The sequence below is a fragment of the Heterodontus francisci genome, chromosome 45, assembly GCF_036365525.1.
Source record: "Heterodontus francisci isolate sHetFra1 chromosome 45, sHetFra1.hap1, whole genome shotgun sequence".
Lineage (NCBI taxonomy): Eukaryota > Metazoa > Chordata > Chondrichthyes > Heterodontiformes > Heterodontidae > Heterodontus > Heterodontus francisci.
Genome location: NC_090415.1, coordinates 8,252,943 through 8,272,606, shown reverse-complemented (window position 1 = coordinate 8,272,606; position 19,664 = coordinate 8,252,943). Strand labels below are relative to the sequence as shown.

The 19,664-nt window shown below is 43.8% G+C and overlaps 1 protein-coding gene across 3 annotated transcripts in view; it reads left to right on the top strand.

Annotated features, from left to right (window-relative positions):
- Window positions 1-14,980, top strand: part of LOC137356218 (uncharacterized) — a 64,499-nt gene extending 49,519 nt beyond the window's left edge. For all 3 annotated transcript variants that reach the window (XM_068022073.1, XM_068022072.1, XM_068022071.1), the window contains 5 exons: window positions 210-503; window positions 5,013-5,312; window positions 9,011-9,307; window positions 13,018-13,131; window positions 14,245-14,980. In XM_068022073.1, coding sequence (XP_067878174.1) covers window positions 210-503; window positions 5,013-5,312; window positions 9,011-9,307; window positions 13,018-13,131; window positions 14,245-14,321 — 1,082 coding nt within the window. In that variant the 3' untranslated portion in view covers window positions 14,322-14,980. The remainder of the gene's footprint in view (window positions 1-209; window positions 504-5,012; window positions 5,313-9,010; window positions 9,308-13,017; window positions 13,132-14,244) is intronic.
- The last annotated feature ends 4,684 nt before the right edge of the window (window positions 14,981-19,664 follow it).

Genomic DNA, 19,664 nt, shown 5'->3' with positions numbered 1-19,664 from the left:
AGTCAGCATACACTGGCGAGCAATACAACATTGTGTTGTCAACATCAGTAGAATTGCAGTCAGAGAAATATGGAATAGAATCTAATGACTTTTCAAGAACCTAATTCAGGGGCTGGTTTCAATTCCAGCCAATCCCTGTTGACCATTGGAGTCGAATTAATTCAAATGCCTGGCTGTTGGAAATCATGTTTCGAAATTTATCCTTGCAGATCCTCCTCATCAGCCGACGATCACTAAAAGTCCTGAACACCCAGTGTACGTGGTGGGAGAAATGGTCACTATCAAATGCACAGTTCAGGTTGTTGACCCGCTTGGACAATTTGAGTTGTTAAAAGATTCGGTCTCTATCACCAAAAGTGCCAGAGGCCAGCAGTTCCTCACATATGTCATTACGAATGCCAGCCACAGCAGTGAAGGGAGATATACATGTTTCTACCGGTCACATGTGTCAGGTCGATGGATACCTTCTTCTCCAAGCGACCCCATTGGAATAATTCTTACACGTAAGTCGGAATCACCACTGTTCTGTAATATTTGCACTTTCTAATGCGGTTCGTGCAGCCATTCGTTTATAATCATCAATGTTCTGCATTACATTGAGTTATTTTAGTTGACTGCAATGGTAAAACGATGGCAATATTACTATTGAGATGCTGATAACATTGATTCGTTATTAATAGCAGCAATAGTGCTATTTGGAATTTAAATTTGAAATATAAGACATATTAGGGGGGCTGACAGGCTTTTCACGACCGTTGAGTCAATTTGCAGTATGCCGCAATTGTAATCAGATTAGTATTTAAGATTGTTGATGTCAGTAGCGAGTATGACTGCTCATTTGCAATGTCAGAAGTCCAGCCCCCAAAAGATTTGTATTGCCGATGTTTGTCGCGCTAACAGTATTTAAATAGTTGACATCAACCTCTTTTCTGCCATTAAAGCTATTTAAAAGTGTGGATGATTGTGTGTGTGTTTGTGTGTGTGCGTGAGACATAAGTTAAGATTGGGATATTAGAATTACTAAGGGAATGAAATGTCACTGCTCGAAGTTGGATAAACAGCAATGAAGGCCAGAGACCTATGTAATAGAGGTGACAATTGCCTTACCTCTCATATTTCAGCGGGATATACCACAGCATTACACAGCAGGGGAAAGGTCAACATTTGCAATGTATATCTAATTACTGTTATTAATACTCACAAGCATCATAATGGAGGGACTCTATACTCAAAATAAGAAAGTTCTTTCACTGGGCACGACTATACGAAAGTACATGGAGACAAGCCTTGTTTCAATGGTTCCTCCGAAACAAGGCACCTCTGACAATACAGCACTGCCTGAGCAATGCACCACAATGCCATCCTAAATGGCGACTTCATGGCTTAACGGAACCAGCATGGCAGCAACTCAATAATTTTGTAAAAGCAAAACACTGCGGATGCTGGAAATCTGAAATAAAAACAAGAAATGCTGGAACCACTCAGCAGGTCTGGCAGCATCTGTGGAAAGAGAAGCAGAGTTAACTTTTCGGGTCAGTGACCCTTCATCGGAATTTTGTACTTGTTTTTATATGTCTATGGAAAAATATTGTGCATTCATATTGGAAATTTGACGGTCTAAGTGTGTCCTAAAGTGCTTTACAGCCAATAGAATACTTTTGAAGTCTTGCCACAGGTAAAAAAAAAGGGGGGACAGGAGATCAGGGAGGTGCTGGAATCTGGTGGGACAAATGACCAGATGATGTATGGTTGTCAGTTGGAGAATACTGGAGGAAGAAATATGCCAACGCATTCGGAAAATGAGCAAAAACATAGTATAATAATCCTGGGGAATATTAACTAGCTAGAAGAGATAGGTACTGGAGACCGGAACGGTATTCTTAGAATGTGCACGGGTCTTTCTTCAACTAGTTTTGTCAAAAAAAAACACGGGAGAATTTGCTACTGGATTCAGTAATGGGTAATGAATCACAGAGATAAGAGAAGTAGATGTTGGGAAAGAACAAGATAGTCATAAACATGATATAATGTGGCTCAGGATAAAGATGTCGAAGGACATTAGTGCAATTCTTAGCACACTCGGGATTGTTTAGCAAGTATGGTCCAATTGCAGAATCACATCTAATGTTGGACATGATGTTCTGAGTTTTGCAAGCACGGGCTGGTTGAGTATAGTCAATAATCTGCATATTGAGAACAGCTGGAGGGACGTTCTGTTTGATGTGAATCACCATTCTTTGAGACACACACCCAACCTAGCTGGCATCGCACCGGCACTGAAATTCATATCCCACATAATTCATTTGCGTGGTAGGCAGAAAGTTTGTTTGGCTTGAGGGAAGCACCCTGTTAGTGGAAAATACCACTCGTGTTGCTACTCCATAGCAGCAGCGTGAAACCTTCCAGGGTAATTTGAGGTAGACGGGGCACTTTTCAGGTCGGAAAGTGGCGGGCTTAGGCTCATTCGTGTGCATATTGTGCAATACACAGTGAGCAATGATCAGATCAGTGCAGACATTGTCCCGCATGCTTTAATGCACACTATTTTGGCGTAAAACCTGTACTGTGAGCAAATGGCTTGGGCAGTGTTTGTGAGATTGCCGATAGGACAATCTTATAGTGTGCATAGGTTTAGGAATCCCAACGCATATATTGACCAGTGATGGCAGGCTTGTGGTAGACAGTAGTGGAGAAACCATTAGCGGATTTCTCAAACAGCACGTCAAGGAAAGGGTGTTCATTGTACTGATCCATTTCAAAATGAATTTGAGCACGGGATGGAGCCCATTAAGGTGTGGTAAGGAGCTTCTTGCACGCGGCTTGGATTTTGGAAGGCAGAGTAAAATTTCAAAACTTTCCATTGATCCCAATCTTGGAGCTTCGGCAGCCAATGAGCATGATGCCACTCGATTACAACGGGACACAGACAGCCCAGCAGAATGGGCAGACAAGTGGCAGATGCAATTTGATACAGAAAATGGTGAGGTGATGCATGTTGTCAGAAGGGAGGGGGAGAGGCAATATAGACTAAATGGCACAGTTCTAAAGAGTGCACAGGGATAGAGGGACCCGAGGGTTCATATGCATCGATCTTTTAAGGTAGAAAGACGCATCGAGAGATTAATTAGCATATTGGAGCTTAGGCTTCATAAATAAAAGCATTGACTACAAAATCGAGACGTTATGCTCAACTTTTATAAAGCTCTGGTTAGGCCCAACTGGAGTATTGCATTCAGTTCTGGTCACCACACTTTAGGAAGGAAGTGAACGTCCTTGAGATTTACCAGAGGAGATTTAGCAGAATGGTTCCAGATGGAAGATTTTAGCTTTAGGTTGAAGTTGAAGTTGTTTTCCTAGGGGCAAAGGAGATTGAGGGGAGATCTGATAGAGATGTATAAGATTATGGAAAAAAATAGATAGGGTAGACAAAGAAAATCTCTTCCCATTAGCTGATGGTACAAGGACTAGTGGAAACTATTCTTTACCTGAACTTTGCATCGGATGGGCGATATAACAGCAGGGCAATGCAATAGAGCCTCTTTTTGCTAGTTCCTAAACAATTTTTCTTAACCACAAGTTGCCCAGAGAAACGAAGTTCCAATGAGCATTCATATTTGACTTATGGATGGTTTCTGGAATTGCATTATTATGGAAGAGTAACATTACCCCGATCATAATATCCGTTCTCACTACTGATGTGTTTGCTCACTTGCGACGCCCCAGTTTCCCTCCCATCTCTCTCAGCTGCCGTTTTCTCAGTTCACCTGATGCTGCAGATCTCATCCATGCCTGTGCTACCTCTGTCCTTGACCATTCTAATGTTGGAGTGCCACAGGGATCAGTGCTGGGGCCTCAATTTTTTACAGTTTATATAAATGACTTAGATGAGGTGACCGAAGGTATGTTTGCTACTATTGCTAATGACATAAAAATAGGTAGTAAAGTAACTTGTGAAGAGCACATAAGGAGGCTACAAAGGGATATAGAAAGGATAAGTGAGTGGGCAAAGACCTGGCAAATGGAGTATAATGTGGGAAATTGTCCACTTTGGCAGAAAGAATAAACATGAAGCATATTATCTAAATGGCGAGAGATTGCAGAACTCAGAGATGCCGAGGGATCTGGGTGTCCTAGTGCATGAATCGAAAAAGGTTAGTATGCAGGTACAGCACGGAATTAGGAAAGCTAATAGAATGTTCTCGTTTATCGTGAGGGGAATTGAATTCAAAAGTAGGAAGGTTATGCTTCAGCTATATAGAGCTTTGGTGAGACCACATCTGCAGTACTGTGTACAGTACTGGTCTCCTTATTTTAAGGAAGGACGTAAATGCGTTGGAAGCAGTACAGAGAAGGCTTACTAGACTAATACTTGGAATGGGTGGGCTGTCTTATGAGGAATGCTGGAATTTAGAAGAGTAAGAGGCGACCTGATTGAAACATATAAGATCCTGAGAGGTCTTGGATGTGGAAAGGATGTTTCCCCTTGTAGGAGAATCTAGAACTAGGGGACCACTGTTTAAAAATAAGGGGTCGCCCATTTAAGACAGAGATGAGGGGAATTTCTTTCTCTCAGAGGGTTGTGAGTCTTTGGAACTCTCTTCTTCAAAAGGCGGCGGAAGCAGAGTATTTTAATATTTTTAAGGCAGAGGTAGATAGATTCTTGATAAGCAAGGGGGTGGAAGGTTATTGGGGGCAGGTATTTGCCAGGTCTTTGCCCACTTGCTTGTCCTTTCTATATCCCTTTGTAGCCCCCTCATGCCCTCTTCGCAAGTTACTTTATTACCTATTTTTGTGGAGCAATCAGTTCAGCCTTGAACTTATTGAATGGCGGAGCAGGCTCGAAGGGCAGAGTGGCCTACTCCTGCTCCTAATTGGTATGTTCGGATGTTCGGACGTATTCCTGGCAATCGCTTCCATTGACTGCAACTGTTCTCGTAACGGCTAAAGAAACAAACATGGTTGCACAATGGGCTATGGGAATGGAAATTATGCACTGTGTCTATGTGTTTTAGGACTGATGATGACTGCAAGCATTTCGTTGGACCACCAATCTGGCCTGTACTTGAAAGGAGACACAGCTACCATTACCTGTTTGGATACCAAGCAGAGCCATGTCAACACCTTCCACTTCTATAAGAACAAATCGATACTACGCTCATTGGATATTGTTTCCCATCATCATTTTGCCTCTATAACTATTAGCAACATTTCGCATATAAACCAAGGAAATTACACCTGCAAATCCGAGATGACTGTGTCCGGAAGGCGATTGATGTCACACATCAGTAATGCCGTGTTACTAACTGTAGTAGGTAACTGCTCCTCCTTGGGTTTTGCTTAACAAAATCATTATTTGTATATCTAGAATTAGCTCATTATTTGTTTTCTCGTGCGAAAAATAACACATCCAGTCATTTGAAAGCACAGAACTTGAGTATCGCTAAAAACAGAGACATTTTGTCGAAGGTTTTCGTCTTCCACTCATCTGGACTCACACAAGAATACCAATGCAAGGGAAAGCAGCCAATTTATACTGCATGAGAAGAGTTTTAGTTTAGTTTAGTTTAGAGATACAGCACTGAAACAGGCCCTTCGGCCCACCGAGTCTGTGCCGACCATCAACCACCCATTTATACTAATCCTACACTAATTCCATATTCCTACCACATCCCCACCTGTCCCTATATTTCCCTACCACCTACCTATACTCGGGGCAATTGCTAATGGCCAATTCACCTATCAACCTGCATGTCTTTGGCATGTGGGAGGAAACCGGAGCACCCGGAGGAAACCCACGCAGACACAGGGAGAACTTGCAAACTCCACACAGGCAGTACCCAGATTTGAACCCGGGTCGCTGGAGCTGTGAGGCTGCGGTGCTAACCACTGCGCCGCTGTGCCGCCCCAAAAATTCCAGATTTGTTAATTGAATCCAAATTTCAGCATCTGCCATGGTGGGATTTGAACTCAGAGTATTAGCCTGGGTTTCTGGATCACTAACCCAGTGATATTTCCACTACACGACCGCCTACCCCTGTGTGTGCTGATTGGTTGGCGAGTGGACTCTGATCAGTCGATGTGTTGCCATGGAGAATGCGCCATTTATGGTGACTGACAATTAACTGCCAAGCTTTGTTTGAAATTTAAACCAGGCAGCTTGACTCTGATTGGTCAAGGCATTGCCCTGGGGAATGAACCAGCGAGTGGCTGTCACTTATTTCGTTTAGCTGAAACAGACGCAATGTGTATCCATATTCTTTCTAGCATCACACTGGCATTGAAATTCAGAATCCACTTGGCAACCAATCAACATGGAATTTCAATGTCAGTGTGATGCTAGGTATATAGGCTGTATGTCCCAAAGACTGGCAGATCGTATCTCCTCTGCTGTTCACAAAGGGCGAGGTACAGACTGCACCCAGCCAGCCGTGCTTGCAAAACTCAAAACACAGTGTCCAACATTAGATGTGATTCCGCAATTGGCCAACATTTGCTAAATAATCCTCAGTGTGCTAAGAATTACACTGGCAACCAATTTATGATTGTCAGTAGGACTCACTGTGTGGCGCATTTACACGTACCAGTAGCTTCATATATTAATACACAGGGCTCTGTTCTTCGCAGGGAGAAAGAGTATGGACACATATTGTGCCTGTTTCAGCTGAACAATATAAGTGACAGCCATTCGCTGGTTCATTTCTCAGGGCAATGCCTTGACCAATCACGCTGCCTGGATTAAATTTCAAACAAAGCTTGGCAGTTAACTGACAGTCACCATAACCGGTGCATTCTCCATGGCAACACATCTACTGATCAGAGTCCACTTGCCAACCAATCAGCACTCTCTTCTCATACAGGGTAAATTTGTTGCTTTCCCTTACGTTGACATTCTTGCGAATCGTCCTGACGAGTGCAAGATGAGAAGCTTCGACAAAATGTCTCTGTTTCCAGAAATACTCAAATAACACATCCCCCAGCGGTCGGCAGAATTGCTTTTTTTCTGAATTATTAAGACCTGTAGCTGTCCGCAGCTGAAATTCGTCTTGGGCGGCAGCTCAAAATGGGTGGTATTGCACTGACCGCTCATTATTAGCCTGATATTCTGTTCAATAAACATCAAATGAACTGAAACTGCCGGTCAACTTCCTGACACCTATAAGCTCTGTGGAGTTACTGCTGATGCTCCGGTATTTTGCACTTCTATTCACAACAGTTAGTATGAGTGGAATAACATTAAGCTAACCAAGTCCTGCCCCATTGATTCTTCATTCTGAACCTTTTGCATTGCCATATCTCTGTTCACCTTTAACAATGTCAGAATATGCTACTAACTAGATCCATCACTCTTGTTGCGTAATACTCTCTTCGCATCTGCAGAGATTCCTCTTTGGAAGTTGAATTCCAATCAATGTGCTGTTGCAGAGTAAGTTGTTGCTCTGGAAGACACAGAAGTAGGAATAATGAGGATCTTAATCTCATGGCGTATTAATCACTTTGGGGTAGATCTTCAGACTGCTTCCTGGTTGTCAAACAGGCAATGCGATTGGCTGTCTGTTGACAAAATGAATGGGAATTTAAGTGCGATGGTTTCATTACTAACGCCAGTTATTACATCAAGGTGGCGAATTGAACATAAAGCCTATTGCCTAGAATAAATACCCTCCCTAAAGAGTATGAGAGATGGAAATGAGTCTATTATTCTGGTGCAGTAATTATAACACCATGATGAATAATTAAGAAGGTTCAGAGGTGAATTTGGGCGTGAGCGGGGATGCAAGACTGACAGTTACACGTCAGTCACCTGTGATACAGAATCTCAGTATTGTTACAGTGCAGAAGGAGGCCATTCGGCCCATCGTGTCTGCAGCGGCTCTCTGAAAGAGCAATACACCTCGTGCCATCCCCCCCCCCCCCCACCCGCCTTCTCCCCGTAACCCTGCACACTCTTCCTTTTCAGTATGATTCTCTTTTGAATGCTTCAATTGAACCTACCTCCACCACACTCTCAGGCAGTGCATTGCAGGCCTTAAACACTCATGGTGTGAAAACACTTTCCCTCATGTCTCTTAACCATTACTTTAAATCTGGGCCCTTTCATTCACAATCCTTTCACGTGTGGGAACAGTTTCTCTCTATCTACTCTGTCAGGAACCCTCATGATTTGGAATACCTCTATCAAATCACCTCTCATCCTTCTCTTCTCCAAGGAAAACAACCCTAACTTCTCTAATCTACCGTCATAACATAAATTCCTCATCCCTGGAACCATTGTCATGATACCTTTCTTAATCTCTCCAATTCCCTCATGTCTTTCTCAGACTGCAGCGTTTCATTCCCTTGACTTCACTGTACAGGAATATCAAACCTGTCATAAAATGGTCGGGACTGTGATTCCGCCTGTATTGTGAACACCGGCCGGAATATTATGCCCCCGCAAATGAGTGGGCTGGTGGCAGGGCCGGGGGGCAGCGTTAAATTGAATGGGAGGCGGAGGACAGGCGTACAGAGCGTCTCCCACCTCCGCTGGAATTCTTCGGTGGGGCGGCAGTGGGAAAGTAAGGAACAGCCCCCTGCTCCAAGCCAATCCAGGCCCTTAAATGCCCAACTAACTGGCACTTAAGGGCCTCTACCCACTACCGCGAGTATTTTACCCTTGGCCGCCGGGCGGCAGGCCTCAAAAAGCCCAGCTGGTGAAAGCAGGCGGCCTCCTGACTGAAGGAGGTGGAAGTCCCGCCCAAGACCATTTCAATGTCTGTGGAGCCAAAAATCCCAGTCTGGCTCCCCAGGCTCAGCCGAGGTGAGATCGCCATTGACGTTTCAGCTGATGGATGGGGCCTACCGCCCAACGAAAAATTCCGGCCACTATTTCCAATTTCAATGGTTTAAAATCGGCAACGACTTACTCCATAACAAATCATCGAGGCACATAGCGCAACTCTGCAATGAATTGGCGCCAATGTAATCAGCATTTGAATTGTGGTCAACTTTCTTCAATGATTTTTCATTTCAGAGGTTTTTCAGCCAGTTATATCCATAGAGTCGGCAGATGTTGGAATAGGAGGAAACATCTCCATTACCTGTACAAGCACCGCTGCCCAGCCCAGCGCCATGTTCTTTCTACAGAGAGCTGGAGAGGCCATTTCCACCCACTACCAAACTGTTTCAGCAAAAGACCATTCTGTCACCTTCACCGTCACCGATGTGACCCATGACGATGATGGAGCCTACTCCTGTGGCTATAAGGTCATGGTAAATGGAACAGTGTTCACATCAGCTGTCAGTGAACCTGTGCAGATGACTGTAACAGGTGAGTGCTACTTAGGTGGTGACCTGTAAGGGAGAGACTACTTGACTTGTGACTGAAAAAACTGAGCGAGAATTCTTCAGTCACAGCATCCACGTGAATGAATTCATCTTTACAATATAAAAACACAAGAAAGGGAAATAAGACGATTTAGACGCACTGGTTAAGTGGGTATAAAACAGTTTAATTGAATGTGGCAATTGACCTAAAATGCAGTGGTGAAACCCCATTTGAGCATATGAATTATGGCATCTGTCGCCAGTTATACACCCATCGGTCCCATTACAATAGAACTTGCTGGTTTCGATCACGGGCAGACAGTATGCAATACCTTCCAAACAGTTAGGGTGGACATCTATCCCTGTATCAGTATCAATCGCTCCACCATCTCACATGTGGTTCCACCATCGATGTGAAAAAAGTAAGTGTACTGTGCAGGGAGATATTGTTACCCAACAATGGGGCAAAGCAAATGGGTGAAGCTACACCCAGTGTCTCAGTGCATTTATGCAACAAGGAACGGAATCAGGCTCAATGCCCTTTAAGCATCCGAAACATCAATAATGCCCACATTGCCGCCAACTTCCCATGGACACTCCGTCGATACAAAGCACTTTTTAATGAACGTACGAATTAGGAGCAGGAGTGGTCCACTCGGTCCCTCAATCCTCCTCTGCCATTCTATACAATCATGGCTGCTCTGATTGTGAACCCAACTGCACATTCCCGCCTACCCCCGATAACCTTTCACCCCCTTGCTTATCAAGAATCTATCTACCCCTGCCTTAAAAATATTCAAGGACTCTGCTTCCACCGTCTTTTGAGGAAGAGAGTTGCAAAGATGCATGAGCCTCTGAGAAAAAAAAAATTCTCCTCATCTCTGTCTTAAATGGATGACCCCCTATTTTAGAACAGTGACCCCTAGTTCTAGATTCTCCCACAAGGGGAAACATGCTTTCCACATTCACTCTGTCAAGACCCCTCAGGTGTCTTATATGTTTCAATCAAGTCGCCTCTTACTCTTCTAAACTCCAGAGGATACAAGCCTAATCTGTCCAACCATTTCTCATAAAACAACCCACCCATTCCAGGTATTAGTTCAGAAAATCTTCTCTGAACTGCGTCTAACACATTTACATCCTTTCTTAAGTAGGGAGACCAATATTCTACATAGTACTTCAGATGTGGTCTCACCAATGCCCTGTATAACTGAAGCATAACCTCCCTATTTTTGTATTCAATTCCCCTCACGATAAATTATAACATTCTATCAGCTTTCCTTGTTACTTGGTGTACCTGCATACTAACCCTTTGTGATTCATGCACTAGGACACTCTTCATCTCAGAGCTCTACAATCTCTCACCATTTAAAGAATAAACATCTTCTTTATTCTTCCTGCCAAAATGGACAAGCATTAAATGGGGAAAGAGGGAATATTCAATGGCTGGGGTGCAAAGAGGGTGGGAGCGGCTAAAGGTGCTGCTATACATCCTGCTAGATTTCGATGTCCACTGAAATACATAGGGGCAATGTTACACTTGTGTTTGGGTGGAAAATAGGCAGATTTTAATTCACCACCAATTGCACGCGATGCCGGATTTCCTGTCCACTGAGGTCATTGGAAGGGAAAATCGGCCGAGGTGGAGAAGAAATTACTAATTTGATGCCGCCCGTTTTGCACTTAAGCCTGAAGTCCAAGTAGACACCGAAGTGAGGTGGGATTTATAACAGACAGCCAATCCGTTAATCTGTCTCCTGACTTTGAACTTCACCCCATCTTTTTGAGAGGAGAAAAGAATTAGCAAAAGCTGGGTATTGGCAAAAAGGCAAAGATAGTTTGATGATAATTTGTATTATATATAAACAAATGTTAAATGGTAGTTTATAAATTCTATTGAATGTAGCTAGCAGCAATTTGTTTCTGTGAAGATATAGCAAGGGGCGATGACGCAACTGAGATTCATACAGCACAGAAGGAGACGATTCGGCCCCATTGTACCTGAAGGAGCCACTATTTAGTCCCACTCACCAGCTCTTTCCCCTCAACCATGCAGAATAATGTTGAAGCTGCTTCTCAATTTTCCGACCAATGTGCATCAGTTCACACTGCTCTGAATTGAACTACCATCATTTTGCCCATTTCACCAGTCTGCCCATGCAGTATGAAATCAGCCACTATCCTCCTCACTGTTTGCCACCTTTCCACGCTGTGTACCATCCGCAATCTTTAAAATCATTACTGCTGATACACAAGTGCAGTGTGTTAATATCTATCAAAACTAACAGTAGGCCTAATACTGACTCCTTGGGTCCAGTTTATACCTTCTGCAGTTCACCATTAGTCTCTGCTTTCTAGATCTCAGCTAATTTTGTATCAGTGTTGTCGCCCCCCCCCCCCCCTCTTTAATCTTAAATGCAGGTGCAGCAAGCAATCAGGAAGGCTAATGGTATGTTAGCCTTTATCGCAAGAGGATTTGAGTAGAGTAGTGAAGTCTTGCTTCAATTGTATAGAACCTTGGTTAGACCTCACCTGGAGTACTGTGTGCAGTTTGGGTCCACTTAACTTAGGAAGGATATTATTGCCATAGAGGGAGTGCAACGAAGGTTCACCAGACTTGTTCCCAGGATGGCGGGACTGTCCTATGAAGAGAGATTGGGGAAACTGGGCCTGTATTCTCTAGAGTTTCGAAGCATGAGAAGTGATCTCATTGAAACATACAAAATATTTAAAGGGATAGACAGGGTAGATGCAAGTAAGATGTTTTCCCTGGTTGGGGAGTCCAGAACCAGGGAACAACAATTTCAGAATAAAGGGAAAGCCACTTAGGACCGAAATGAGGAAAAACGTCTTTACTCAGAGGGTTGTGAATATTTGGAATTCTCTACCCCAGAGGGCTGTGGAATCACAGGCATTGTGTATGTTTAAAGCAGAGATTGCCAGATTTCTCAATACAAACGAAATAATGGGATAAATGCAGCTATGAGGAGAGATTGGATAGGTTGGGGTTGTTCTCCTTGGAACAGAGAAGGCTGAGGGCATATCTGATCGAAATAAACAAAATTTGAGGGGCCTGGATAGAGTGGAGTTGAAGGGACTATTCACCTTAGCAGAGAGGTCAGTGACGAGGGGGCATAGATTTAAAATGATTTGTCGAAACATTAGAGGGAGATGAGGAAAGACCTTTTCACCCAGAGGGTGGTGATGGTCTGGAACACAGTGCCTAAAAGGATAGTTGAGGCAGAGACCCTGAACCCATTCAAAAGAGGTCTGGATAGGCACCTCAGGTGCTGGAAGCTGCAGGGTACGGACCAAATGCTGGACGATGGGATTAGAATAGGTGGATCGTTTTTTGGCTGGCACAGACACGATGGGCCAAGTGGCCTCTTTCTGTGTCTTAGAACTTCTATGATTCCATATGGGGATAGTGTGGGAAAAGGGCATTGGAGTGGATGATCAGCCATGACCGTATGGAATGGCGGAGCAGGCTCGATGGGCTGAATGGCCTACTCCTGCTCCTGTGTTCCTATATCCCTATTCAATGGGCACCAATTTTGCTATTACGTTTCTTTAAATGCCATTTCCGATAGTGCTTTTCTTCCATTGTGTGTTAAAACTCAAACAATGCACAGAGTTTCCAAGTGTCAAATGATTTACATGATGAAATGCACACACAAGCCTGTCAGTCTAATGCAGTTGCTTGTCATTCCTTAGACAAATCTTCAACTGAAATGCTGATCCGCTCTGTTTATGCGATTGGGGCGGTGGTGTTGTTGGTCATTGTGGCAGTCGCTGTAACTATCAACATACGCAAGAAGAATAGAAAAGGTAAAGTACTGAGCAGATCATTATTTAATTACCTCAAACGTAAATATGCCAAAGGTTTCATTGATATGATCATTCAATCACAGGTATTGAAAACATAGATTGATCCAAATCATGAATACATGCATTTATACAACAGCAAAGACTGTTGAATGTGGTGGTCACTGCATTTATGCCTGACCTCAAAGATCGGTGATCTCCGAGGTGTAAATTTGCCCTTTCCTGATATCAGTTTGAATCTGACACAACATTAAGGGGATCTCCAGGCGTCTAGCAACAGTGATGTCACCAAGCAACACAAGCAGCCAAACATGTTGAAGTATTGTCACAGGCAGCAAAATGGGAAATACAACACTTTTTTTTAAATCACTTTTAACAGACAGAGAAATTAATGAGCATGACATACGCATGGGGTTGAGATTAAAACCGAAATATCATAAACTATCTTCTTTTTAAAGAACTTTAGGAATGTATTATTTTTAGTTTATTAGCATAGAGAAATGCTGCATTCCACAAAATATAATTAGCTTTTTTTTTCAGAGCTAGTGAGGCAGCGCAGTAGTAATTATGATTTTAGTACGCTGTTAAAGCCCAGTTGCACTTCATGTAACAAGGTGTAACTTTTTCAAGGGTTTTTACAGTGTGACTAACGGCAGAAAAAGGCGAGCTCCCGTCAGTTCACCGACTTCTACCTGATTGCATTTTGGGGTGGGGAGTGGCTAGACTTAAACAGCACACCCTACGAGCAAGCTTAGAAGAAATGACAGCAGCGTGTGGATTTTTTGTGTTCAACTGGGCATGTGCAGATCCGACGAGCTGCTGTCAGTTTCAGGACTGTACCTACACAAAATCCTGGGCCTCAATTTCCATGCGGTGTCTCGTTGACTTGCAATTTGTGTCTTCAGGTACTAGCCAACTCCGAACAGAGCAAGTGTAGCATATTTTGTATTCATTCTATAAGGCCAGCGATTTTTGCCCACCCCTAATTGCCCCTGACTTCAGTAGTTATTGGTTAAAACAAATGAAATTGCATTGAATTAATGGAAGTGATAGATATGTTGAGCATCATTTTTATCCTATCTCACAGCACAAATAATTTTGTTCTGTAAATTTCAGCATATGCCATTTCGGGTACAGCTGACACCGATGTAGATGCGATAATTCCTACCACCACCGCAGAGACCAACATTTGAGGGTGCAAAGACAGCACAACGCCGCATAGGATACAATAGGTTTTAATGTTTTCTTCATTAGGCGAGTCGCCTTCCCATTTGGTAGCATTCCCCGTTGTGATAAACGACTCTCTCATTCTCACCATGGTGTAGGTTATCATGTAACGCAAGTTATAGATTATGAAGTTATAATTATGAATTAGGCTTTTGTGTGCTTTTAACTGTTTGCATCCATCATACAAAGTTGTTAGACCTCAAAATTGCGCAGATATTTGATAAACACCCTGTACATATCAGTGATAATTGCAATTTTCGCTTTCACTTTTGGAAGTCATTTTAAAAAATTATTTTGACCTGCAATATTCAAGTTATTTTATATAATATGTTTTAAGACTGTTCTTCGAGAAATAATGCATCTTTTCGTACGAATACAAATCGTTTTTCTCTGTCATTGGAACCATACAGAAGGTGAAAAGAAACCGTAATGAAATTAAATTTTCAAGTATTTTACGGACTGTACTTTATTGAATTGTATGAACAATTACTTTTACTGGGAACCAACTTTGGTGACAAATGGTTGGATGTTCTTTCAACTGTGTTCCTTCTGTACTTTCACTTACATCTTTGCATTCTGTTTCTTTTAAATGTGCTTAATATATATGTGGAATATATAAAAAAAACATGAGATGGATGCCTATTTTGTATACTAATACTGGTTCAGCAGTCATCATAATTCAGAATGCTGAAGATTGCCAGCCAACCAAAAAGGATGAAAAACCTACTTGACCCCGTCCTCGTCAATCTACCTGTCACAGATGCATCTGCCGAGGACAGTATTGGTAGGAGTGACCATCCTGTGGAGACAAAGTCCCACCTTCACATTGCAAATACCCTCCATCATGTTGTGTGGCCCTTCGAACAGATCGAGCAACTCAGAACTGGGCTTCCATGAGGTGCTGTTGGTCATCAGCAGCAGCAGAATTGCAGTCAACCACAATCTGTAACCTCATGGTCTGGCATATCCCCCACTCTACCATTACCATCAAGCCGGGGGACGAACCCTGGTTCAATGAAGTGTGTAGGGGGGCATTCCAGGAGCAGCACCAGGCTTACTTCAAAGTGAGGTGTCAACCTGGTGAAGCTACAAACAGGACTACTTGCATTCCAAACTGCACAAGCAGCATGCGATAGACAGAGCTAAGCAATCCAAAATCCAACGGATTAGATCTAAGGTCTGCAGTCCTCCCACATCCAGCCATGAATGGTGGTGGGCAATTAAACAACTAACTGGAGGAGGTGGCTCTACAAATATCCCCTTCCTCAATGATGGGGGAGCCCAGCACATCAATGCAAAAGACAAGGCTGAAGTATTTGCATCTATCTTCAGCCAGAGCTGTCGAGTTGATGGCCCATCTCAGCCTCCCCCTGAAGTCCCCAGCATCACAGATGCTAGCCAGTCTTCAGCCAATCCGATTCATTCCACCTTGTATCAGGACAAGGCTGAAGACACAGGATACTGCAAAGGCTATGCGTCCTGACAATATTCTGGCAATAGTACTGAAGACTTATGCTCCAGAACTAGTCACGCCCCAGAACCAAACTGTTTCAGTACAGTGACAACACCAGCATCTACCCGGGAATGTAAAGAATTGCCCAAATGTGTCCTGTACAAAAAAAACGGTGGACAAATCCAACCCGGCCAATTAATGCCGCATCAATCTACTCTCGATCACTATTAAAGTGATCGAAAGGGTCGGTGACAGTGCTATCAAGTGGCATTTACTTAGCCATAACCTGCTCAGTGACGCTCAGTTTAGGTTCCGCCGGGGTCACTCAGCTCCTGACCTCGTGATAGCCTTCATACAAACAGGGACAAAAGAGCTGAACTCCAAAGCTGAGGTGAGAGTGACTGCCCCTGACATCAAGGCAGCATTTAACCGAGTATGGCATCAAGGAGCCCTAGCAAAACTGAAGTCAATGGGAATCAGGGGGAAAAAATCTCTGCTGGTTGGAGTCATATCTAGTGCAAGGGAAGATGGTTGTGGTTGTTGGATGTTAATCAGCTCAACTCCAGGACATCACTGCAGGAGTTCCTCAAGGTCGTGTCCTAGACCCAACCATCTTCAGCTGCTTCATCAATGACCTTCACTCCATCAGAAGGTCAGAAGTGGGGATGTTCACTGATGATTGCACTGTGTTCAGTTCCATTCATGACGTGTCAGATACTTAAGTAACCTCTGTCTAGATGAAGCAAGACCTGGACAATATCCAGGCTTGGGCTGATAAGTGACAAGTAACATTCGCGCCACACAAGTGCCAGGCAATGACCACCTCCGACAATTGAGAATATAACCATCTCCCCTTGACACTCAATGGGATTACCATCACTGATTCCCCCACTATCAATATCCTGGGGGTCACCATGACCGGAAACTGAACTGGGCCAGCCATATAAATGCTGTGGCTACAAGAGCAGGTCAGAAGCTGGGAATTATGAGGCGAATAACCCATCTCCTGACTCCCAAATGTCTGTCCACCATCTACAAGGCACAAGTCATGAGTGTGATCGAATACTCCCCACTTGCCTGGATGGGTGTAGCTCCAACAACACTCAAGAAGCTCGACACCATGCAGGTCAAAGCGGCCCGCTTGATCGGCACACCATCCAACACATTCAACATTCACTCCCTCCACCACCGACAGTGGCAGCAGTGTGTACCATCTATAAGATGCACTGTAGCAACTCACCAAGACTCCTTCGACAGCACCTTCCAAACCCGCGACCTCTGCGACCTAGAAGGACAAAGGCAACAGATGCATGGGAACACCACCCGGCTCCCAGCCACATACACGTCATTGCTCTGCGTCATGCAAAGCTACCATCAGTAATGGTGAGCGGGGAATGAATGGGTGTTGTCATAAAAACTCAACTGGCTCAGTAATGTTCTTATCCACTCTGTACTTTTGTGACTCCAGACCCATAGTCAATGTGGTTGCCTCTTAACGTCCCTGTGAAATGTCCTACCATGCCACTCCATTGTATTTTAGAAGGTGGCTCTCTGCTACATCCTCCAGTTATGCACCCATCCCATGAATGAACAAAATTTTAAAAACACTTCGTTGTCGATCCGATAATGCTCACCTTGTGCTACCACCTGAGACCTTGCACCCGTTTCAGGTGCCTCCATTTTATTAGCAAGACACATACAGGAAAAGTGCTATTTAATTATCGTGCATCGTTATTTCATTCTTGATGTTTTCTATCCTCAAGGTTATTAATCCGGCGGCTGGTTGGGCAGACTTGAAATAAATTTCCACCAAGAATTCTGAATTATGTGGACAATCCGGAGCCCAGCAGAAAACAGAATGGTTGTTTCTTTTTTGTGCTTTTCTGTGATTACCCTGTTCTGGCATCAGCGGGGTTTCTCCCCATCTACATGTAGTATCTCTAAAATTTCCCTTGTAACTCCTGTAAGATTTACAATGGCGTTGTAGAAATCCCTGGACTTACTTGCAGTACAGTGGCATTCATTAGGCTACAATACTTTGAAGCTGCAAGCATGAGGGGGCTACAACGTGACAAAGCAGCACTGATTTCAAGTGACCGGCGAATTAAGAAGTAGCCTAAGAGCTCAGGTGTCGTTTCCAAGCTATGTCTAGTTCCAGGCTAGTAGTGCTGTGGGTGTACCTACCCTACATGGACTGCAGTGGTTCAAGAAGTCAGCTCAGCCCCACCTTCTCAAGGGCGATTAGGGATGGGCAATAAGTGCTGGCCTAGCCAGCGACGCCCACATCCCATGAACGAATAGAATAAAGTCACAGTTGGCCGAGGGATTTGAATATTCACACCACGCAAGGGTAATTTTGCAAAATCACTGTTGTTGCCAGCAATACCATTCGTTTCGTTTAAGGTATTTTTTGTTTTGTATGAGAGGGAATGGTTTGATTTTCCAAGTTTGTCCTTTATGCAGATCTCCCAATGTCGCCTACTTTACTCTATTGTCAAACGGTAGCTTACAGCAGCAGACTCTTGCATTTATTTTAGTTTAGAGATACAGCACTGAAACAAGCCCTGCGGCCCACCGAGTCTGTGCCGACCAACAACCACCCATTTACACTAACCCTACAGTAATCCCATATTCCCTGCCACCTACCTACACTAGGGGCAATTTATAATGGCTAATTTACCTATCACCTACAAACTTTTGGCTGTGTGGGGAAACCGGAGCACATGGCGAAAGCCCACATGGTCACAGGGAGAACTTGCAAACTCCGCACAGGCAGTACCCAAAATTGAACCCGGGTCCCGAGAGCTATGAGGCTGCGGCGCTAACCACTGCGCCACGGCGCCGCCCAATACCGGTTTTATAGCGCCTTTAACAGAGTAAAATGCCCCAAGGTGCTCCACAGCAACGCAACGAAATAACATTTGGCACATCAAACCATCTGACGAGACATCAGGGCAGCTGAAGATGTAAGTTTTAAGGAGTGGATTAGTGGGGAAGAATGGAGGATGAGGTTCCACAAATTAGGGCCTCGGTGGCCAACATGGGAGCATTGCAGAGATTCTGAGGTGTTTGTGGCTTAAAGAGTTTACAGAGAAATAGTATGGCCAGGCTATAGAGAGTTTCAAAAAAAATGATGAGCATTTCAAAATGGAGGCTTTGTCCAACTGGGAGCCAATGAGGCAACTGCGAGGACAAAGGCAATGGTGGATCTGTGCTATCTTTCAGCAGTCCTTAGAAACACACATCTGTGATGTTTAGGTGTAGCATGTTTCTGTCACTTAGGTGACACTAACAGGTATAAACAGAATTGGATGCTGGGTGTGGGTGATTTATGCCAAGTTTTGCATTAAATAGGCCAACTGGATATCGAGTAGAAGCAATTGAAGTTGTCTTACGAACAAATGTATCATATCAACTGGTTTTCTAGCCTGCAATTATTTAATGCATGTGTTCTTAAAAGAAATGCTTCGGAGCAAAGGGATATTAAACATTCACTTCACCCCCATATCGCAATCTGTCAGCTTTGGAAAGGACTGTCATTCTGACCTACTTGGTGATATGTTTGAAAGCCCGTTTGTTAATAATTCTCTCTTTATTCGTGCCGCAAGTGACCCCAGCGCTGCATGCATACGCTGAAGGACAGACTGCACTAATGTTGAAATGTACTTTGCTGTGTTTACTTTGTAAGTGACTCGATCGATCTCAGCAAACAGCCACATCAAAGGCCATGGACTCATGGGAACAAGATCCATTTATATGATTACAGAGAAATTCTGTTGGTTAGTTTTTTTTTAGTCTTTCATTGGAAGTGGGCGTCGCTGGTTCCGCCAGCATTTGTTACCCATCCCTAATTGCC